This window comes from Haliotis rubra, unplaced genomic scaffold (assembly GCF_003918875.1).
Source record: "Haliotis rubra isolate DU_JTF1 unplaced genomic scaffold, ASM391887v1 Scf218, whole genome shotgun sequence".
Taxonomy (NCBI): domain Eukaryota; kingdom Metazoa; phylum Mollusca; class Gastropoda; order Lepetellida; family Haliotidae; genus Haliotis; species Haliotis rubra.
Genome location: NW_025766203.1, coordinates 366,941 through 392,613, shown reverse-complemented (window position 1 = coordinate 392,613; position 25,673 = coordinate 366,941). Strand labels below are relative to the sequence as shown.

The following is a 25,673-nucleotide window of genomic DNA, read 5'->3' as shown; positions in this document are numbered from 1 at the left end:
AGTAAACAATCGCTGTATATAGCATATTTGTCAATATTCCAGGATGTCATCTTGCGGACATATAAGCTAATTGTAACCATGTCAATTTGTCATTAGAAACCCCTAAGCGTATATATACACTGCAGGTCAAATATCTGTGTTTTATGCAGATTTTTGTTTGTTGGGAGATCAGTGTTAGCGACAAGGAAGAGAAAATCCAAAAACTATTTTGTAAGTCCCGCTGTCTGATTGGTTAAATCCATTTGGCCGTCTCGTGTTTGATTGGACGGTCATAGGTTGCTCAAAGGTTAGCTGATGCGACCTATCTACTACGGTTTGTTAGACTCAGTATAGCAGTGTAACGAATAATAATGAGCCCAGGTTTACTTGGGCTGATATTACCCTACAACACTGGCAAGGATGTAATCCTCTATCAGTTGCAAGGACATAATAACCTATGATACTAGTTAGGACATATATAATACAACACAGGTAAGGACATATATCCTTTAACAGTTGTAAGGACATATATCCCGTACCAGTGTTATAGACAGAGCTCCAGATAAGATTTAGCTCATGTGGGTACTGTACCCACTGTATTGTTTTGGAGTGGGTATTATGAATGTTGAGTGGGTATTTCATTTTCCGTTACCCACTGCTTTCAAATATGTGCGTATTTCAGTCATTTTACTCACCTAAGTATTATGTCATTGAGTAAGTTTACTAAGCAGGTATGTCCTGCCTTATGTCATACTTAATCAAAACCAACTTAAATATAATGGAAATGATTTCATAAAAAAATCACTCATCCTATACTGACAGTACAACACTTGTCCTATACTAACAGTACAACTTGATAGCAATCGATGTCTTTTTCATTACGCAAGCGATTTTATAAATATATATTCCGTACGCATTTGTTTTAAACTTTTTGTGTATCTAACATTTTAAATGCGTAATTGGTACGCAACAATTATTTTTCAATGCGTAATTGGAAAATTTCTATGCATATTTTACCCGGATACGCAGCTTATCTGGGCCTCTGATAGACATATATATCCCACGACACTGGTAAGCACATGTATCCAATCACAACGACAAGGATATATATTCTATAACATGGTCTATAATACCGTATGAGAAATAATCCACCATTCAATGACAACCCATCATACAGACTTCTGGGCTCTTCGTCACTTCAATATGGCCTCAAGAAACCTATAATCAGTTTCAGTCACAGAAACTGAGACACACATACAATCAGAATATATTGGAAACAATCAGTTCACTGATTCCTTGTCTGGGATGTTCAGTTGCTCTTTAGGTGAGATGTGAAGCGGTACTTGTTCTGTAAGAATGTGAGATTCAACCCATCTTTCTTCACTTTCTGCCGCATGACCATCAGTGTTGTGACTGTGTTGCCGGCAAACAGGAAGAAGTGGATGCATGACAGGACTATCACCTGAAGTAGAAACACAGTGCAGTGCAAAAACATCAAATCTCCTTCTATCCCAATCTCCATTTGCTTGCTAAACAACGTTGCGACGACATCCCACTCATTACATATCACCTTGCACACACCTAGTGACTGTCAAGAAGTCAACAATGGCCAATCAGAAGGCTGATTTCTGTAACTATACAGCAGTACTTTCCAGCTGGTGACTTTTGTTCTATGGTACACTTAAGGAACAGACCCATGAAGATCCAGGTTAGAAGTGATTTTCAGTAACCCATTCTTGTCGTAAGAGGCGACTTATGGGATGGGGTGGTCAGGCTTGCTGACCAGCATGTCATCCTATACCAAATGCGTAGATCGATGTTGTTGATCACTGGATTATCTAGTCCAGACTCAATTATTTCAGGCTGTCGCCACATAGCTGGAATATTGCTGAGTGCAGCGTAAAAGTAAACTCACTCACTCACTTAAGGCAAATTTTGACAAGGTTCTAGATTAAAAATTTGAAGTTTGAGCATTAAAACATTCTGGAATGTGTAGTTGATGGCCGACACTGTATGGCAGTACTTCTTGTTGCCATATAAAGTCTTTTCTGCTCAAATGTTTATACCAGTGAAGCTTTTGACAGAATCAATTGCACAGTGTTAACCTTTTCTGCATGTTTTGTTTTTGTTTTGAAAACACATTCCCACTGCCACGTTAGCAGGTAAGCAATAATTAGACTGGTGAAAGGTCAACAATTGTCTAACGTCATAATCAGTAGTGTGCCAGTCATATGATGCTGGCCTTAAATATTCAAGTGTGAATGTGACAACTAGTGACTGATATTATGAGCATTGAGTCTGCTCTTTTGATTTAAACCCGTTAAGATTTGGGTTAGAATTGGTCTTCAATAACCCATGCTTGTCTTTAGAGGCAACTAACGGGATCGGCTGCGTAGATCGATGCTCATGCTGCTGATCACTGGATTGTCTGGTCCTGACTCGATTATTTACAGATCACTGCCATATTGCTGAGTGTAGCGTAAAACTAAACTCACTCACTTTTGATGTAAAACATTGCCTTTTATAACAAGCATTGATTGCTGTGGACCAGATCTAACCTGGGCCTAGATTTCCGAAGCTCACTTAGCGCTAAGACAGTCGTAAGTTAATGTTAATGTATGGCACTTACGACTATCGTAGCGCTAGGAGAGCTTCGAAAATCTAGGCCCAGGAACTTAATAGAAAAGGCAAAGTCAACATAGGGAATGAGGTGAAGACAGACAAACGAGGTAATGAGTATTGAGAAATGACAAAGGGCATGACGAGGAGGTGAATAGGATGGACAAAAGACTGTGGAGCCTGACAAAGATGGACAATAGACTAAAGAGGTGAATAGAATGGACAAAGGACTAAAGAGGTGAATAGGATGGGACAAAGGACAAAAGAGGTGAATAGGATGGACAAAGGACTAAAGAGGTGAATAGGATGGACAAAGGGCTAAAGAGGTGAACAGGATGGACAAAGGACTAAAGAGGTGAATAGGATGGGACAAAGGACTAAACAGGTATACAGGATGAGCAAAGGACAAAAGAGGTGAATAGGATGGACAAAGGACTCAAGAGGTGAATAGGATGGACAAAGGACTAAAGAGATGGACAAAGGACTAAAGAGATGGACATAAGACTAAAGTGGTGAATAGGATGGGACAAAGGACAAAAGAGGTGAATAGGATGGACAAAGGACAAAAGAGGTGAACAGGATGGGACAAAGGACTAAAGAGATGGACAAAGGACAAAACAGGTGAATAGGATGGACAAAGGACAAAACAGGTGAACAGGATGGGACAAAGGACAAAAGAGGTGAACAGGATGGACAAATGACTAAAGAGGTGAACATGATGGGACAAAGGACTAAAGAGGTGAACAGGATGGGACAAAGGACTAAAGAGGTGAACATGATGGGACAAAGGACTAAAGAGGTGAACAGTATGGACAAAGGACAAAAGAGGTGAACAGTATGGACAAAGGACAAAAGAGGTGTACAGGATGGACAAAGCACAAAGGAGGTGAACAGGATTACAAAGCTTCCACGAGGTGAACAGGATTAGGGCTTCCATCGGTACTGAAGTACTGAGGACGAGTCATTTTCAAGGACTCGAGGACTCGAAAAGGGGAGATAACTCGAATTATTGACGTTGACAGACTGTCTGCCATGTGCTAAGCATGAGCGGCCGTTAACATCTAATATTAAGATAAGATATAACTTTGTTATCCCGGAGGAAATTCTTATACATCCAACTGTCTCAAAATGAATATATACGCAGTTCACAAAAATATACACAATAATTACATGCAGAAAACGAATGCTATTTACACAATAAAACTGACATGATATAATTCAATTAACCACATAGGTAAAGAGGCTGTATAATTCTAGTTGTAATCATGTGATGGTGATTCAAAATATTTGTTGCATTCACGAATACTTGATGGTATGAAAGACTGTCGAACTCTGTTTTAAGGGAAGGTAATCGAATCGCAGAGTCCAGAAGGAAGTAGTTCAAAATGGTGAGATCAAATTTGTCAACTATCAAATCTAATTTTAGTTGCCTTTGTGACAATCTGGCTCTCATAGATAAAGGGAATATACTTGAAAGACACCCCAGAAATTTTGCAAGCAGTATTAACAATTTTGAAAAGGTTGTTTTTGTTGCAATGAGACAGACCCCCATACCAACATAGAAAATTGTAGGTCAACACACTTTGAATAAAGGTTTGATAAAAAACTGTCATTACGGTTTTGTCAATGCCTTGACAATAATAATGTTCAGAATCGGTAATTATGCCAGTAACAGTGACTGACTGACTGAGTTTTGTTTTACGCCGCTTTTAGCAATATTCCAGCAACATCACGGCGGGGGACACCAGAAATGGGCTTCACACATTGTGCCCATGTGGGGATTCGAACCCGGGTCTTCGGCGTGACGAGCCAACGCTTTAACCATTAGGCTACCCCACTGCCCCCGCCAATGGCGTCATCTGCGAATTTCACAGTAAACACATCATATATTGACAAGTAACAGTCATTGGTATACAAAACGAAGAGTACGGATGAAGGAACACAGCCATTTGGTTTTGCAGTAGAGGTTGAGAGAAAAGAAGATTGATAGCCATTTACACTGACATACTGAGTTCTATGTACCCTGAATTCTGTAACCCATCTGATAATGTTTTTATTAAGACCTATATTAAATAGTTTACTCCTCATAAGGTGTGGCTGTATGGTATTAGTTGTTACAATTCTCTGCAGATGAGAGTAAATATTATACATCGTTTGAAATTTCACTTCTTAAAATGATAAGGTAACTATCTTGACAATTGATAGACATGGAGAAAGATAAAAAAATCAAATGTATGAGCGTATCTTGATCTGGATTGAGAAAAGAGAAAAATAACCAAATGCCGCCTGTGCGTATATCACTGTGTTTTGCAGGCAGTACAAGAGTGAGTGACTGAGCTTGGTTTTACGCTTTTAGCAATATTCCAGCAACATCACGGGGGGGACACCAGAAATGGGCTTCACACATTGCACCCATGTGGGGAATCGAACCCGGTCTTCAGCTGTCGGCGGGACGCTTTAACCATTAGGTTACCCCCACCGCCTCTGGCAGTACAAGAAGTACGATGAAAACAAGTGTCAAGTAAACATCCAAATACTGATTCTGACCAGTGGGAAATGTTAGTCACATAACGATATGAAGTCGGAATGAAGTAAGTGTTCACTTGTGTGATCGGAACACATGTCATGCAAGTTACGCTATTGTTTGCTTGAAAGGTATGAATTTCGAGTACTCGGGTCCGAGTCGAGTCTCACCCCTCGAGTACTCGAGTCCAAGAAAATGGACTCGTTGAAGCCCTAAATAGGATTGACAAAGAACTAAAGGGGGGATTTGGACGGACAAAACACTAAAGACTAAAGGGATGACAAAGATGGATCATGAACTGTGGATGCACAATAATTGTCAGTACCTGCCACTCCTTGCACTGAGGATCTCTTGACAGCATAAACAAGACAACAGAATTGTACAGCTGGAAGATCTGAAACAGAACAACAGCATTGTACAGCTGGAAGATCTGAAACAGAACAACAGCATTGTACATTTGAAAGATCTGAAACAGAACACCAGCATTGTACAGCTGGAAGATCTGAAACAGAACAACAGCATTGTACAGCTGGTAGATCTGAAACAGAACAACAGCATTGTACAGCTGGAAGATCTGAAACAGAACAACAGCATTGTACAGCTGGAAGATCTGAAACAGAACAACAGAATTGTACAGCTGGAAGATCTGAAACAGAACAACAGCATTGTACAGCTGGAAGATCTGAAACAGAACAACAGCACTATACAGCTGGAACATTTTAAACAAACAGAACACAACATGCATTTGAAACAGAACACAACATGCATGTCACAGCGGGTGTGATGGACATGATCAGTATTAAAGTAACACCAAAATATTGTCCTAACTGACGATTCTGGTACTCAGTGATACCCAGCTAACCAAAATTAATGCTAAAACACCACAAGCTGAATATTTCGGACAAATCAAGTTGATCTATTTTCTGTACAGCTAATTCTACATTGAAGCAAATCATGAACTAATACAATGACAAAGTAGATCAACTATGACAAAATCAAAGCACCAGCAGTCAAAGTGAATCTGTGAAGGGCTTGGTCTTGTGTTGGACCTTCACAAATCCTACTGGCTCTCATGCATATTAACTTGATATCTTACCAAAAACACATAAAGATATTGTGCAGATAAATGTTGCAGACACAAGTATTGCACATTATATCTAGCTTAGTTAATGACCCTTTGCCATAACCACCAGAGTAGACACATGTACAGATACTTTAGTTCCTCGTTATACTTACATAGCCACCAAAGTAGACACATGTACAGATACTTTAGTTCCCTGTAATACTTACATAGCCACCAAAGTAGACACATGTACAGATACTTTAGTTCCCTGTAATACTTACATAACCACCAAAGTAGACACATGTACAGATACTTTAGTTCCCTGTAATACTTACATAACCACCAAAGTAGACACATGTACAGATACTTTAGTTCCCTGTAATACTTACATAACCACCAAAGTAGACACATGTACAGATACTTTAGTTCCTCGTAATACTTACATAGCCACCAAAAAGGAAGGGAAGAAGGAACGTCATGCCCTTCCACATCCAGGACATGAAACCCTCTGTAACACACAAATACAGCTTACATCAAGCTCTGGAAAACAGCGTGAGGTGAATTGAAATGGGGTTTTACATCTCAGTCAAGATCACTGTACCATAACAATGTGCATGTACATGTGTCTGTGTGGCTGTTCTGTGTTCTGACTTCTGCAGGTTTAATTGTGCTAGCCCAGGAGTGAGTGAGTGAGTTTAGTTTTACGCCGCACTCAGCAATATTCCAGCTATATGGTGGCGGTATGTAAATAATCGAGCCTGGACCAGACAATCCAGAGATCAACAGCATGAGCATCAATGAACCAATGACATGTGTCAACCAAGTCAGCGAGTCTGAGCAGCCGATTCCGTTAGTCGCCTCTTACGACAAGCATAGTCGCCATTTGTGGCAAGCATGGGTTGCTGGAGACCTATTCTACCCCAGATATTCACGGGTCGCTAGCCCAGGAAGACACCATAACATAGACATCCCACTCATAAGCAAAGACTCTTTTATCATTTTAATGCTGAGCATCAGGCAGGTCGACCATAAAGTACAGACATTTTGAGTCTTTTGATATGACTCGGTCAGTGGTTTGAACCACCGACCTTCTACTCTCCCAGTAGATTTGATCCACTGGACCGCCTGGGTGTTCCTTATGTTAGGGTACGGTCATAAGTGAGTGAGTGAGGTTTTGGTTTTTTTGCAGCCTTTAGCATTATTCCAGCAGCATCATAGCAGAGGACACCAGAAATGAGCTTCACACATTGTACCCATGTGGGAAATCGAACAAGGGTCTTCAGTGTGTCAGAGGCCTCAGCAATTTTCAGAAGCTGAAACTACAGTAATGAAGTAATCTAGACTTGCATGGGCTCTCTTGAATATATTTGTTTCAGGGTCTGTATGATTGACCAGCCGTAGAGAAAGTAGTTGATGATGTTGCAGTTCCCTGTGTCGTGTGTACTCACCGACAGTGATGTCCATGTCGTGCCTCTGTCCCAGTGAACGCATACGGTACAAACTCCCACTCTGGTAGTAATACTGCATCACATATACAAAACCTGGGGAGAAAGCCAGCAGTCAGTTACACACAGGTCAGGCAGATAACGCTCATGTGTTACGTTTTTACTATAGGTCAATGCAATTAAGTGGGTGAGTTTAGTTTTACGCCGCTTTTAGCAATATTCCAGCAATATCATGGCGGGGAACACTAGAAATTGGCTTCAAACATTGTACCCATATGGGGAATCAAAACCGGCTCTTCAGAGGGATGGGCGATCGCTTTAACCATTAGGTTAACCTACCACCCCTTTGCATTTGAAATTATATTCACGTCTCCATGTCTTCAGGGTACGATGACATGTGTCAACCAAGTTAGCGAGTCTGACCACCCAATCCCGTTAGTCACCTCTTACGACAATCATGGGTTGCTGAAGACCAATTCTAACCCGGATCTTTGTGGAAATAGTAAGCGCTACGATGACAACCACGTGAACAATTTGTCAATTTTGAAAAATCAAAACAGATAATAAATAAACTTACTTATATACAAGGTGAAAAATATATACTGTCGTCTAAACTGTTGATATGTCCATCCTGTCGGCCTGTAACAAATATTGATGGGATTACATAAGTGGCAGATTAATCGCAGAACCTTATTTTCTGAGAAAAAGGCAGAAAAGTGATTTTATTGTGAGTGAGTTTTTACGCCGCTTTCAGCAATATTCCAGCAATATCACGGTGGGTGAAACCAGTAATGGGCTTCACACATTGTACCCATGTGGGGAATCAAACCCGGGTCTTGTGGGGAAATGAACGCTTTAACCACTAGGCTACAACACCGTCCCAATTGTTGTTTGTAAACACAGTAAGTGTAGTATAGTGATGAAGCAGCACACTACAAAGGATTTTGAGGTTGTAGTATATAACAAAGGTTGTCAAATTCTTACCAAATTAAACTTATTCCTGCACAGACAGTTGACACAAAATGATGAGTGAGCCACCAGCCTTTTATTCTAAAACAACAGGAACATGAATCAGGATCAAGGATTAACATTTACCACTTATTCAAAAATAGAACATAATGATTTCATCATTTCAATAACATCCAAATTTCAAACAAAGGCACATTGACAAAATTAAACTGCAACCTTGGAATAGCAACAATTTGTGGCGAATATATAGTAATGAGTACAAATATTCTATTCATGAATGCTTTATAGTTCATATCATGAAATTCAAATAACGAGCATGCAATGTAATTGCTTAAGTTGAAACACTGAAATGATATTTTCTATAAAGCAAATATAGCAATATTTTATAGCCTAATGCCGTAAAGGGCTTTGGCAAAATAACACTAGTTACAACAGAAATACTCCAAATGGCTTTGATATATTACATTTTGCGGATCTCAAATAGATAAACTACAGACTAGGTCCAAGTAAAAACACTCTCTTAAAAGTATTCGTAGATTCGATTGTTGTGACCGTGAATAATGAATGGAATTCATGAAGGGATACGGTTCGGTTCACCGAATATGCGAGTGAATCGTAACAGGACTATTTGACAACTACCACCATGATGACACCCGCTAGCTAGTGTACTGTACTGACATCTATAAGGACAGAACTTCAATGACAACACAACCAATGCGGACGTTTCTGTAGAGGGAACAGCAGAGGCTAGGTCATGCCCAGGTCATGCCCTTTAAATAGGAAGATGAATGACAGACTTCACAACCTACCTTGATCCGTTGACAACCAGGATGCTCTCCCTGATGGTCAACGTACAGTAGTACCACACCAACAGGAAGTTGAGGACTGCGTCTATCCACCTGCAGCAGCAACAACACCTCAGACATGTGACAAAATGTCAGTTAAGACGTCTACAAAGACCGAACGAACACCACCTTAGCCAAAATGTTGATGTATTATCCGAAACCAGCATCAAAACATCACTCAGATACAGCTACTCCTTCCCTATTAATCCCCAAAATTGTCACTCAACTGTTGACAATGACCATACAACAGCAAGTTTAGTCACAACGTAGATGTTGCTGTACTAAACACCAGCAGCTACAACTCGTCACTCAGATACATCTACTCTTTGTCCATTAATCCCATAAACTGTCAGTCAACTATCCACAAGGACCGGATAACAGTGAGTGAGTGAGTGAGTTTAGTTTTTCGCCGCACTCAGCAATATTCCAACTATGTGGAGGTGGTCTGTAAGTTATCGAGTCTGGACCAGACAATCCAGTGATCAACAGCATCAGCATGGATCTGTGCAATTGGGAACCGATGACAGTCGCCTCTTACAACAAGCATGGGTTAGACCAGATAACAGAAAGTTAAACCACAATGTAGATGCAATTTAACAAAGGGTGTTGTGCTACCATCCACCAGCAGCAATAGCACATCACTCTGATATATCTACTCTTACTTCATTAATCGCCCAAAAGGTCACTTTAGCCACTTCAAGTTAAAGTTTATCTCTCAGGTAAAATTACAGCCTAACCTAAACTATGCAAGCTTCAGGGTATTATTTCCAAATCTGTGCTTAGATTTCTAAAAAGCAAGCTTATTTGCCGTCTGTGACTTCAGCCACTAGTCAGAAGTCTGTGTCTAGTAAAATTCTGTTTGGACTAGAAAGCTTAGAAATAATACTCCAAATGAACAAATTCTAATGTGAAAATAATTATGCTAAGCTCAAGTAAACCGAAAGCTTTTTGCATAGGCTGTAACATCATTTTTGTGGTAAACATAAGCTTTAGGCTTAGAGGCTTTGAATGTGCAAGGGCAATCAAGGGAGGTAATTCAACACAACACTACAATCAAGGGAGGTAATTCAACACAACACTACAAACAAGGGAGGTAACTGAACACATAATCTACAATCAAGGGAGGTAATTCAATATAACACTACAATCAAGGGAGGTAACTGAACATAACACTATACCTGTATTCTGTGACAAACGTCATGACCAGTGCGAGGATCATTATCACGTAGCTGACGGTGAGTTTGAACCTCTCATATTCATGCTTGTATTCGTATCTGTAGCACAAGAGGATTAATATTAGACAAGAAGAAAACCAAGCCAATGACAACTGAAAGAGTAAACTTGTAGCAACAGGTGTGTACACGTAGTTTTCCATTTTGGTTATTCAGTACTCTTTTGGACAATAAGGAGGAGATTTAGGAAATATATATCTGTAACGAAAACACGGTAAATGTGGAAACATAAAAGAAGGCACTATGAATGCCATGCTATCCAGGGACGGATCCTGGACTTTGGAGAAGGGGCTGTGCACATAAACCATGAACTCGAAAGGTTACGGTGGGAAATGCCTCTCAGTGAAAATTCTTTCGGGGGAAGGGTGGGGGTTTTACATCCATAAAACTGCAATGTATGTATTGCGATAAGGAGTTGATATATAATATAATAGATTTATCATATCATGAGTTGTGCATTACAATACAATACTGTTTATCCATGTTACTCACAGTGCAAAAGTACCTCATCTTTCTATCACGAACTGTTTCAAAACTGGTAAAATTCTATATGAAATCCTGTTTCTTACTTGTCATTCTTGTTGAGCAGTGACACATTCACCTGACCGAGGATGATGCTCAAATACAACCTGGAATCAAAGAAAACTGATGAGCATCAATATCAATGTGCAGAGTCAAATGTTAGCAATATTCCCACTATATGACAGTAATGATAATAATAATAATAATAATATAATCTGGAATAGGCCCATATACAGCCTGAGGAGAATTCCAGCCAACAAACCCGATCTTGTCCTTTTTTATAAAGCCAATGAATTTATATATATATTCGTATATATTACGCTGGGTTCCATCCACAAAGGTGCATGCTGAAGGTGATACAATAGTCACAGATGAGAAGTTCACGAGAGGAAATAGTTCCTGGGAATAGAGCTTTCTGAAGAGAAAGGTTTTTAGGCTGGTTTTGAATGTCTCAAGGGTGGGGGATTCTTTAATGTTCTGACGTAAGGAGTTCCATTACTGAGGTGCTGCTACTTAAAACGATCGGTTGCCATAGGATTTTAGTCTTGAGTTTGATACTGAAAGTTGGTGTTGGTTTTCAGACCTTAGACGTCGTAATGGCTGGTATGGAGAGATCAGTTCTGATTGATAGCTCGGTGCTGTACCATTCAAACAGTGGTAGGCAAAACACAAGATCTTCAAGCTGATCCGGACTTCTATTGGTAGCCAGTGTAGGGACATCAAATACGGGTGTTATGTGGCATCTTTTTGGTGCATGACTCACAATAACCTGAACATAACAGTGTCTGGACCAGTGATTGACATCATGACCATCAATCTGTACAGCTGGAGTAAGATGACATGCATCAATTTGGTCAACAAACCTGACCACCTGATTGCTGAAGACCGATTTTAACCTGGAACTCCTGAGTTAACAAGGTTGATACTCATTAAATAACATCTAATAACTAACTGGGGCTGACTTCCATTCTATTTAAAAGCCTCTGACGCAATCAAAGTTTGCTGGGGACCAATCTTAACCCTACATCTCCTGTAAGAAAAGTAACAACTAGCTGTGGCACTTTTGATTATCTGCTGCATACAGTAATGTGTACTGCTGACGGTTTACCCGTTTTTGTGGGGAAGTACTTCCTCCATCTCCCCGGAAGGTATTCTTCCTCTCTAGCACCGATGCTTGGACCTTCTGCATGGACTCCATTTCCTCTGCTGACAAGTCTTTCCCAGCTCTAGGAAGAAATGTAACCATCCTAACAGTTAAATATGATATTACAGTGCTGTACCAATACACATCTTTTATGATATAAGATTTAATAAGAATTTTTTTTCAAGGGAATCAACTAAATGTATCTGACAAAACTGACATTTGCAAGAAAATTGCAATAATTTCTTTCACATTACTTACACATTATCATTACACAGAATACGGCAGGGTAGATCAGTGGTTAAAGTGTTCGCTTGTCACATCAAAGGCCTGGGTTTGATTCCCATGGCTACAATGTTTGATACATATTGGATACATATTGCAAAAAAGTTGTGTAAAACCCAATTCACTCACTCACTCACAGAATACTGAACATATCCCAGTCATGCTGTGGGTAATTGGTGACAGTTTGCTAAAGCCCTAATGGCACTGACATTAGCCTATAAGCTGATATGTGAGGTGAGGTGAAATTGGGTTTTACGTCGTACTTGAGAATATTTTGCTCATACGACGACGTGTGTTTGTGTAAGTGCGGCTGCTTGTACTAGCCCAGACTTAAGCTGGTTATATTGTGCTAGCCCACTGAGATACCGTGCCGCAGTAAAGCATGAAAACCCTACTCAGACACATTATACTGACACGTCAGTCTGCAACACACGATACTGACACCGAGCCGACCAGTCCTTGTTGTACCCATTAATGCCGAGCGGTAGGCAGGGACCAACAAGTACCATATTTTAACGTCATTTGGTATGACGCGGTCGGGGATCGAACCCGCGACCTTCCGCTCTCCGGCGGATGCTCTAACCACTACACCACGGAGGTGGTCATAAGCTGATATGTTCATTGCAGCCTACCATGGACCGAACATTGTGACCTCACCTCTTCATGGACTCCTGAATGCGCTTCATGCGGTACCTGTGATGAGCAATGCTGGCTAGACATTTCTTCTGTGTGGCAGTCATCTCCTCCAGCTGCCTCACATAGGTCTTGTGGTCAGTCTGCAACACACGATACATGGCGGGTCATTTACAGGGATGACCACTGGGGCATCTACACTACTAAAACAGTGTTGAAATTAGAGGTGTGATGATACAGAAATTTCACGGTACGATGCAAATCGCGATATTTTGGAACGATACGATGTGTATCACGATATGCTATCTTTAGTTATTTTCTTTTAAAAAGTGTATTTTGATAACACGTAACAGTGTAAATTTTGACATACCCGTCAATTTCTTGTGAAAATTCACAATTTTAAGGTCAATGATACATATCACGATACGAAAAAAAGTATTGATATATTTATTGTCAGAAAAAATATCACGATTATCGATACTACGATATATTGTCACAGCTCTAGTTGAAATAGTTTTAAAATACTATTGTTATACTTAGTGCTGGAGTGATAGATTAAATAATCGGTCAATTGATTGATCTCGCTTGTGTCAGAAATTATCAATGGACTTGGAGACTCATTGATATTCATAATAAACATACAATTATGCTTTAGAAAGTATGAAATACACAATGCCATGGAGAAAGTGGTCAAATGTAACATATGTTATATTTGGGATTACACTTTCTTAGTAAAGTACAGATTCTAGTACTTTTGTTGGGTTGAGTCCCATCCGGATTTGAACACACACCCTCAGAGTCAGGCACCTAACGCCAGCACACAAAGTCAGACGCCTAGACCGCTCAGCCACCGCGGCTTCCATCTGTACTTTACTAAGAAAGTGTAATCCCAAATTTAACATATGTTACATTTGACCACTTTCTAAATGGTATTGTGTATTTCATGTTTTCTAGGGAATTACTCTTAACACTTATCAGAGGGATTAGGTGCCTGACTCTAGACTACCAGTTGTCCGACTTCCATTTTGGAAGCCGCGGTGGCTGGGACTCAACCTTGACAAAAGTACTTCGAATCTGTACTTCACTACTAGAATCTGTACTTCACTAAGAAAGTGTAATCCCAAATATAACATATGTTTAGAAAATATGTTTCTTATTGTTATGTTTGTTAAATCAAGACAATCACAACTGATGCAGTTTCCTGACTTTTAAAACTGCAATGTAATCAACACGCTTGTGTGCTCGTCTCCACAGAAAGTATCCTCGATCATCTGGATGGTTGTATTTGTCAGTGCCTGTTTCATTTGCAAATTGCTATGATTGTTATCTTATTTCCGACATGAGTTTGTGGTGGGTTTTATGATTACAATCGATTATTCATCAATAACACTAGACATACTTTTGAAAATACAGGTACATCAATTGTATTGGTGCAACGATAATATTAGGAAAGGCTACTGATATAAATCAGAGACTGACAATTGTTAAATGAATATCGAACGATTCTCAACAAATTTGAGAAGTAACTTTGAACAAAATGTTTAAAAAATCTGAAAAAAATATTTCACATCACCAGAAATTAATGGAATGTAACAATCAGAGGAATTAAGAACTACATTTCTTAACTGTCATGATCATTTTTCCTTGAATTAGCAAACATTGATGTAACTTATTTAACCACTGGCTTTTGTGATCAATCATGGTTTTCAACTGTCAGTTTTCCTGTTTAGGACATATTCTTATTGGTACATCAAATCATGGTTTCAGATCAGTCCCACATTGTCATCATGAAAGTCCCATAGTATAAATTTGTAAGGTACAGATAAATGTCTTATAAAAAACTGATGGCATCACAAAACAGGTTATGGATAAGTCTGATCATTCACATAAAGCAGGGAGATGACCAGATTTGAGAAAAGGGGAATAACTATGACATGATTCAGAGTCCCTATTTTTGTGTCTTGTGTCTGCCCTTTTAGTGCTTCAGATAAATTCAGATTGTCTCTGTGGTCTAGTGAATAGAGGTCTGCTCGCAGAAGATCAATGGTTTAATTCCCATGTAATATTTGCTACTTATTGCTATACTGGCTTAATGTGGTAAAACATGGTGTTGTCCACGAGCAGTTAGAATATTGAATATTCAAACTTGGTTATGCTACATGTCCAATCAAAAAGTTGGTTTCACACATGCAAGTGTCCTAATGCCATCTGTATCCGGCAAAATCCCTGACCCAACAGATCGTCACAAAGTTCGTCAAAATATTTGTTGGGCAAGAGGATAGGCTCGGCTGGAAGGGTCCTAAGTCCATATTCATATTGGGGACAGAATTTCACCGGTTCTAGTTTTATACTTAGAAACAAACTGTGAGTAAATAACTGGTGCTCTTACGTGTATCTGTTGCTTAGTGAGGCATCTAACCACTGTGAACGTGCATGGCCAATACATAAATATTCTGAGAAAGTGTTATTCCTCAAGCATGCACAATGTCCAAAATCCAAGAATGCCAAGTGTACGTTCTAAACGACGTTCTCCAGCCTCGAACTTCAGCTAATATGAGAAAGATATCACTGCGACAGTATACCTCTAACTGTTCATATTCTTTCTCGAGGTCATTCCAATCTTCGAGGCAGCTCATCAACGCCGCGTTCGACATCTTACTTCTCTGTGAATAATAAACACTTGATCTCAAACGTCAATGTGCACTTAGGTTTATCCACCTCACATTTTGCTCACAACTGTATACAGAATCAGGGAACAAAACCTCTTTGTAGCTGAGACAATTCAAATATAACCATACCATTCACAGAATAAAAATTATTCTATAAAGAATGTAGTATACTTTATATGGTACAGAAGGTTTAGAACACAATTGTAGCTAGTTTGTCACGTATTATTGGTAAGAAGGATATAAGTTGTTACACAAACATTATCAAGTAGGTGACGAGAAAGGCTCCTCACAGCGATAGATTTTGCGCGGAGCTCTCTTAATGCAGCATTAACGCGACACACTTGAATAATGGAATGTGACTTGTGGAATTAATACACGTACTTCGTGTGAATGTTTCTTAGCACGCATAGTTTGATAAAGGTTAAAACACTTTGCTTTGGAATATGCAGCTGTTAATGTCTGTAGAAATTTTAGGTCCTCAAATGTTTCAAAGAAATTGATACATTTTCAAAAAATGTTCATAAGATTTCATAATAGTGCTTGAAAATCGTCTAAAAGTTTTAGTAGCGTTTTAAAAATGTTTCCAACTGTTGAAATGTTTTGAAATTTTATTCATGAACACACAGGTGAAACTATTTCATAACGTGTAATTTTGTTTTTAAAAAGTTACAAAAATGTTTTGCAAGAACGTTTCTAATTTAACATTGTCACCATGTTTTCCAAACATTCTGGAAACAAGTGCCAAATCATAGAAATAAAGTGTAAATGTCTCAGAACTACTGAAACTATTGTTGTAGTACTTTCAAAATGTAACTGAAAAACATATCATGCTGTAACATGGCGAAAAATATTTCACATGTCATGACGTTTTCATATCACGTTGCGGACATGATATGACAACACATTTTTTTGTGTGAACCTTATCATAATGTTTTAAAAACATTGTCGACACATGCGAACCCAGGCAGTATATGGTGTGCCGTCCACTGGGTAACTGCATATTAGAAATGCTATTGGTGTAGAAAACTGTTTGGTTGCCGTGTCAATATTCCAGAAGTGTGGGTGTGAGTTTGAGTTGAGTTTTAGTGAGTTGGGTTTCGGCGTGACGCCGCGCTTTTGGCAATATTCCAACGAAGTGTGAGTGTAATGACAATTATTTTGGATATACAACTTCTTTTATTCTGTGGAGGCGACGTTTTTCGACATAGATTCTAATGTCGTTGTGTCATTAGAATCTATGTCGAAACGTCGCCTCCACAGAATAAAAGAAGTTGTATATCCATAATAATTGTCATTATTCTTCATCAACTCAACTTCTAAAATGCCCATCAAAGAAATATTCCAGCAATATCACGGCGGGGGACACCAGAAATGGGCTTCACACATTGTGCCCATGTGGAGAATCGAACCCGGATCTTCGGCGTGACGAGCGAACGCTTAAACCACTAGACTACCCCACCGCCCCTTTGAGTGTAAAGTGTGAGTGAGGTTAGTTTTAGCAATATTCCAACAATATTCACACATAGTACCCATGCGGGGAATCGAACCCGAGCGAGCGAACGCTTAAACCACTAGGCTACCCCATGGCATCAGTCAGCGAAGAACCCAGCTGATATACTACGTTTCTAAAACGAATTCAGTGATACGTTTGTGGATAGGTAATGTTCATCATACTATGAGTATTTAAATTACCATGTTTCTTCACAGGGTAAAAAATAGACTAACAACTAGTCTCTGAAATGAACATATTTTATTGAAAAAAAGTTCATAGTAAAAAAAAATATATAATGAAAAGGAGCCCTGAGCTGAGGAAATCTAGACTTGCCACATTTTCTAAACTTGCGTGGACTTTCTTGGATATATTTGCTTCAGGGTCTGTACGACAGACTAGGTAAAAAACAAACATTCCAAATTAACGTTGCGCCGTTTGCGACAACCTTGGTGAGACATCTTACAGTTTTCTCCGTGGATCTCGTGTCTATAATCAAACATTTCTGCGCGTGTGTAACAGAGACCTTTAAAAATATTCAGCATTTGATGGACTTTGTAGATCTAGAAGAAATTATTCGATATTTCATCACATTATATAGTAGTTTTGAAGTTTTTGAAAATTCATATTTTGACAAGGCGATAACATTTTTTACTTCAGAGTTTCGAAACTTTTTTACTTCAGAGTTTCAGAAAGTCTGCCAAAAAACAATAAGGATATTAAAGATATGTGCAAACAATATTTTCATTGTATTTGTTTTTTTAATGAAAATCATCATTTGAACTCTCTCATATTATGCATCATCTCACAATCTGAAAAATTCACCTGGGAAATAAACAGGAGTTACTTCCCCTTATCAAGTTGGCCTGGACATTGACATTTCACGGCAGTGTGACTGGAAAGACTGACTGACTCAGTTTGGTTTTACGCCGCTTTTAGCAATATTCCAGTAACATCACGGCGGGGGACACCAGAAATGGGCTTCACACATTGTGCCCATGTGGGGATTCGAACCCGGGTCTTCGGCGTGACGAGCCAACGCTTTAACCATTAGGCTACCCCACCGCCCCGACTGGAAAGAGCAATGTTGTGACTAAAAAGGCGGGGAATAGGTAAGAATTAAACAAATCTCATTTGTAGATCTAAAGAAAATGTGCATCGCAACAAGTGTGTCTATTCATTATATTATTTAATATAAACTCAAAAAACTCTTCGTAACACATCAAAACTGTGTGCTGTTGTAAATTCAAATGTAATTTAGGCGAGTTATTTTGTTTGACAACGTCAGAATTGGTGAACAAACAAGAACCACACTATATTGACTTCCACTAAGATAGACTTAGGACAAGTCAGAACCTATCCTAGTATTTGCCCTAAGTTAGGATATCCTAGCGCTAGGATACTTTTCGAGAATAAGGTAGGACACCTATCCTAGACCCTAGTGTGATGGATAAGGCTCACGTGGGCGATGACTATTTATTCAGTGAGAGACGCGGCATACATTAAAGGGAGATCACTCCGACAGCCTTATCTAGGTCAACACGACCTGGCTCATGATACTGTCATTACAACTACTTCACCCTTAAGTTTATATACATAATAAACTGTCTATTAATTCCAGTCGAAAACATTTCTTTCTGAATTATCATTACTTAATTTCAAAATATTTCAATGAATAAAATATCAGACAGGTTAATGTGAATATTATCAGATGCTATTTCAAATAACAACAATTAATAAACTTAAAGTTCTCTTTCACACAACACTAAATGTTATAAAATCCTGAAACTATAAAATCACACTGTCTGTTAAAGTCCCACAGACAAATGATAAAGTCACTTAAAAATACACTGGTTGAACCTATCATTCAACTCTCACTGTTCAGTACTGTAACACAATGGTTAGATACATGTTACAGTTAGTCTGAATATCTGGCAGGTTTCTTGATGACTCGAGCACTCACCGGTTGAAGACGATGGTCGCTTGCCTGATGCAGTTTGGTTGGGCTGTGTCTGTTGTTCGAGCCTCTGTAGTGGTGAGAGCGTCCGCCCGGAGAGCGGAAGGTCGCAGGTTCGATCCCCGACCGCGTCATACCAAAAGACCTTAAAATATGGTACTTGTTGGTCCCTGCCTGGCGCTCGGCATTAATGGGTACAACAACGACTGGTCGGCTTGGAGTCAGTATAATGTGTCTGAGTGGGGTATTCATGCTTCACTACGACATGGTATCTCAGTGGGCTAGCACTATAAAACCAGCTTCAGTCTGGGCTAGTACAAGCAGCCGCACATACACATACACACGCATACACGTCGTCATATGAGCGAAATATTCTCAAGCACGACGTAAAACCCAATTTCACCTCACCCTTCTCTAATTCTTACTGTCTCTCCTTCCTGTAGTTCTGACAGCAGCTTTGTACCTCTGTCAGATTACTTCTTTTGTTCTGTCTGTCTCCGTCCTAGTTCTTCTCTCACTCCTTTATGGTTGAACCCTGGGTTGAGAAGTGATGGCTTAATGGGTAGTGTTGTCTTTGTGCGTCTTCCCATAAGTAGTTGTGTTGGTGTTCCAACATTATCTACTGGAGTATTCTGAAGATCTAGCAAGGCTAGATATGGATCTCTTCCATCCAGTTTTGCTTTCTTGAACAGTTTCTTCACAGTCTGCACTGTTCTTTCTGATAACCCCATTGCTCTGTGGGTACTGTGGCGACGAGGTCTTGTGTTCGAATCCACGGTTTTTTGTGAACCTCTTGAATTCATGGTTTGCATACTGTGGTCCATTATCTGAGATACCTGTGTCAGGTATCCTATGTCGTGCAAACTGTTCCTTCATGACATTTATGGTGGTAGAACCTTTCATGTCTGCTAACTTTTGCAATTCAAAGAATTGTGAATACATTGTAGTAGTCTACCAACACAATGTAGTGTTCCTGGTTGTGTTCAAATATGTCTGTTCCTAGTTTCTGCCAAGGTCTCGGAGGAACTTCATGTTGTAGTATCGGCTCTCTCGGTTGCTGCTTTCTGTAGCGACAACAGATACCACACTGTGAAACCATGTCCCTAATCTGTGCACTCATACTTGCCCAGTATAACACCTCTCTTGCCCTACTCAAACATTTCGCCATTCCCAAGTGACTCTGATGAATCTGTGACAGTGTCTAAGCATTTCTCTCCTCATGTTCTCCAGCACAATGATGCTATCACCTTTCAACAACAGTCCATCTTGAAAAGTGATCTGTTCTCTGTAATTCCAGTATGACTTCAAATCCCAATCCACTCTTATTGTCAATACTCTCACCCAGCGCTTGGTTTCTGGTGTTGAATAAATGTCTTTCATATGTAACATTCGATCTTGGATTACAATAACATTCAAACTTCTCATAAATCTTTGCTACCTTTGTCGCATCGTCTGCTCCAGTCCACGTGAAAGTATTGTGAATTTCAATGTCAGAGGTGGGTTTAATCTTTCCAACTTTAATTTCTTCTGACGGCATGTGATGGACGAGGCTCAAGTGGGCGATGACTATTTATTCAGTGAGAGACGCGGCATACATTCAAGGGAGATCACTCCGACAGCCTTATCACTCAACAGTCGTTACAACTACTTCACACCAAGGATCAAAGTTAGGATATCCTAGGGCTGGGATCCTTTCAAGAAAAGGGGCCCAGCTTATGTCTGAAAGTAGACTGGGGTATATTTTCCTCAATTTGACAACTTCGGTATAAACAGAATATTATATTCGTGCCCATGTCATAAAAGTAAAGTTATGTTTACGACACTCGTGCCTAAGTATCGGTATATCCCTCGTTCCCGCTCGGGAAATACCAACATTGAGGCACTTGTGTCGTAAACATAGTATGACATGGGCACTCATATGATATCCGCAATGTAGTGCCATAATTAATAATTATCCCCCGAAACGCGTTTTGCGCAGGCTATTAAAATGCGCTCCGTCCGTTCATCTGCACATTCAGCTTTTTCGGAGCAAAACCATTCACTATTTCTTTACCAAACTTGGCACATAGATAGATCTGGTGGTGTAAAGGTGCCTCTTGTTAGTGTTGGATTTCTGAATAAAATAATTTTTGCGTTTCCATGGCAACAAGTTTGACTTTGACTGAAATTGGTGGTAGTGCTCTTTTCCGGAGCAGAACTTGAAAACCGTTCAATATTTCTTCACCAAACTTGGCACATAGATTGGTCTGGTGGTGTACTGGTGACTTTTGGTAGTTTTGAAATTCGGAATAAAATACATTTTTGTGTGTTTCCCTGCCAACAAGTTTGACGTCGATTGAATATGGTGGTTGTGCTTTTTTCCGGAGCAGAACTTAAAAACCGTTCAATTCTCTCCTTCCACTTTGCCATATACACACCAAACATTTGACATAATCATAACTAATAGACATATTCATGAAGAGTATTTTGCCATTGCAGGAAATATTGATAACTTTGTCCTCCTGATTGTTAGTGGCTTTACCCTCGAGGTGATTGAAGTGGTGGTGGTGGAATTGGGTTTAACGTCGAGCTTGAGAATATCGAACCCGCGACCTTCCGCACTCCGGGTGGACGCTCTAACCACTACAGCATGGAGGCGGTCAGGTGATTGAAGTAACGTAAAATAAGTGTTCCCCTAAGAAGGTACGTAAGTTCCACATCATTCGAAGTATGTTTACGCACACCGCCCTTTTAAACGTGGTATATTCGCCTTTTTAATTTCTGGCTAAACTCACCAACTATCGCCAGTGACTGACAGGGTGATGTGGATGTAGCTTGGATCCATGCAGGTCGGAAGCGTACAGTAAGTCCCCATACATGGTGATCTGCCTTCAGTTGCTGGCAGCCTGTAGCCCGTTTTTATATTGTATTGTTGTTTAGAGAAATATATTTTTATACTTACGTACTAGTGTTAAGACAAATTCTGTGATAGTCTAGTCATTATACTGTTTTTTTACTGACATGTATTTGTTGCAGTTGGCGTTTATTTATGTTCACGGTTTTCGCTTTTGTAGTCACGATATAGCTGAAATAATGCCTATGTGACGTTAAATGCTAACGACCCTCACTCACCCATATGTTACAGGTGGAATCCCTGACGGTATATAGACGGAAATGTGTTCATATTCACACAAACCAATAATTAGTTGATTTGCTTAAACTCACATACTTTGATTTCTTATAAAGTTACAACACTGATATAATGTCGAAATCTATGTTAAATACCCGAATGCCTACTTATACATGTATTTGAAATACCTCATTGCCTTACTATGCGTGCAATACACGAATGTCAAATTCTATGTGCAATATCTCATTGCACAACCTCAATTTCAACGCCTGAACGTGTACTGCTATGTGAAATACCTGTGCCTATTTAATGTGTAATATCTGATAATTATGTGGTCAATACATGCATGTCGAGTTCTAAGTTCCCTAATGTCTATGTATATATGTTCAATGCCCTAATGTCAACTTCTAAGTGCCATACCTGAATGTCTACTTGTGTGTTCAATGCCCTAACGTTTACAATATCTGCGCAATAGACGGATGCCTGCTTCTCCGTGCAATACATGAATGTTCAATGCCGTAATGACTACTTTTTGTGCATAAGACGGATGTCTCTTTCTCTGTGCTATTCCTGAATGTCCAACACAGTTGCCAACGCCAACGCCAACACTAACGCCAACGCCAGTTACGTTCTTGCACGCTTGTCCTGATTGCGATTCCTGGAATAACTTCTTATAGAATGTCTTGGTTTCTACTTCTGTCCATCCGTTTGTCCACACATTCACAGCTTCCTGCGCAGAACATGTAGTAACACGATTTGGTAATACAATAATGTTTTACACATATATTTTATCATATTGCTTAATCTTCTAAGTTCCAAGTGGAATCAATGCCATAATACAAACTGACCAAATATCATTTGATGGTTTTGCTAATAGAACTGTAATGTGCAGCGTTCTTGTTAGAGCTTTTTTCTGTTTGAGTAGTGAGTGAGTGAGGAGGCAATATTATAGCTATATGGCGGCGGTCTGTAAATAATCGAGTCTGGACCAGACAATCCAGTGATCAACAGCATGAGCATCGATCTACTCAATTGGAATACGATGACATGTGTCAACCATGTCAGCGAGCCTGACCGCCCGATGCTGTTAGTCGCCGCTTACGACAAGCATGGGTTACTGAAGATCAATTCTAACCCGGATCTTCACGGGTCGTGTTTGAGTTATAACAAAAGTGTGAATTACTGCTAAACGTTTTCGTGATTTATTTCTAGCTGAAATATATTTAAAGAGTAGAAACATAAAGTCCAGAGCTGCAAAAGTAGTCATACAGACAAAAACATAGATATCATGACAACAAAATATTGTTTAAGTTAAAAATACATCGAAAGTAAAATGACCACTTGATTATGTAGGGGGTATCACCCGACGAAACCTCTTGGGTGATACGAACAGACACCTGCAGATCTCCCCCTTCTTTCGGTATGCAGTACGCATTAAAAACGTCTCCGAGCAGAGATACCAGATATCAGAGTACAATATTATATTATGAAACATGTTGTTTGTGTTCGACTGTACCATAATAGCTTTTCACATTTTGGAAATGTTTCGTAGAGTTCATAGTTTTCGACTATTAAAAAGTAAGTTAATTTTAAAGAACCACTAAACTTTGTTTTTTGTTACTCTTTTAACCATTACATATGAAAGATTTGTGGTTAGTCTTATGCGGAACACCAAATTTATTCTTTAAAAACTTGTGGTTAATTAATACCGAGCGATTAAAAGTGGCCAAAAAGTCGCCTGCTTCTCTCTCGCCCGCCAACGAAACCACAGACAGGTTACGTTACTCTGTCGCCAGAGCACTGCAGTGACGTCATATGAGGAACGATTTTCAGTTAGTTGTATAGAAAGTGTGTAGCATGCTCATCATTTTGATGATTTCTCGACATCAACGACGACATGTCGAATCGTTGCTTTGTCGTCAATTGCTCCTAGGGGTCGGGCGACGGTGTCACCATGCACAGATTTCCACAGGACCCCGCAGTTCGTGCTAAATGGGTTATGTTTGTGAGTGCGAAGTGAGCGTTGTGGAAGCCTGAAACGATATCTTACTTGTGTTCAGATCGCTTCACGGAAGTTAAAGAATCAAAACTACTTACTAGTTGTAGTAAAATATGTATATGATTGATGACCATAAAGATTTTCCACGACACAACTTGTAACATAACGATTTCTTCCTCGGAAGTGAGGTTGTGGTCGAAGTAACAATAATATTGTAAGTAGTATTATATTGACACCCACCTCGCTGCCAGGAGAGAAATTGTTATGGTATACGCTATGTCATGCAAAATCCTATTGGCCATCAATAAAATAAATATTTTACTACCAGTAGAAAGTAGTTTTGATTTTGTAACTCGGTGAAAACAAATCTAAATAGCATTTATCCTCAGACTGGCGGATGTTCCCGACAGGGAGCCGCCAATTTTGAAAATCGTAAAGTCTGTTAGAATTAATGAGATTATAGTTTGTTTTCATCAAGTTAGAAAATCAAAACTACTTTCTACTCGTAGTTAAATATGTATTGGAATCATAACCAAACGGATTTTGCATGACACAACTTATAAATAACATAACGGAAGCGAGGTGGGGGTCGAAGTTACAATACTGCGCGATAAATTTCTTGCTACATTCACATGGTTAATGTCCACTCACCAGTATGTAGATACTAGTCAATGTGCGTCTTTATATTTGGTCTTATAATCCTAATTAGTTTGTGATCATACTCGTATGCAATTTGAAACTAAATAAAAAGCAGATGATCTGCTGATACTTATAGTGAATTTATAACAGAACTGTAATAGCTAGACATTTTATAGTTTGCCAATGTGAATCATAATTCGCACACACACCCTAGTGAATGTTGTCTGTCTCTTTACACTTCACGGCGAAAACAATGATTCTGTTGAATGCTACGATAAATGAATAAAAACAAAATGCAAATATTAAAATTAAAACAGATTAAAGTTATAGGAACAATATCAGGCCATTACTTTGTTCGAGGAATGTATCCATCAATATCCACAAAACTGTTCCAAATGATGTGTCTTTTAACAGTTTAAAATATACGAAAAAGTGATCAATCTTTTCAGGTATTGGTGTATAGTCTCATTGGTCACCCAAGATAGCACACCTGGCAACTAATTGCATAATGTCCGCCTTTCTTTAAAAACAGTAATTTACTTAGCCAATAATGG

The 25,673-nt window shown here is 39.3% G+C and overlaps 1 protein-coding gene across 1 annotated transcript; it reads right to left on the bottom strand.

Annotated features, from left to right (window-relative positions):
• Positions 1–1,038: 1,038 nt before the first annotated feature.
• Positions 1,039–15,970, bottom strand: LOC124277074 (ion channel TACAN-like). Its single transcript, XM_046712723.1, is given in 13 exon segments — positions 1,039–1,441; positions 5,448–5,516; positions 6,629–6,693; positions 7,634–7,726; positions 8,208–8,269; positions 8,615–8,680; positions 9,409–9,498; positions 10,623–10,718; positions 11,246–11,305; positions 12,307–12,338; positions 12,340–12,424; positions 13,282–13,400; positions 15,840–15,970. Coding segments are annotated over 13 exon segments (1,062 nt in total). The 5' UTR covers positions 15,912–15,970; the 3' UTR covers positions 1,039–1,288.
• Positions 15,971–25,673: the final 9,703 nt, after the last annotated feature.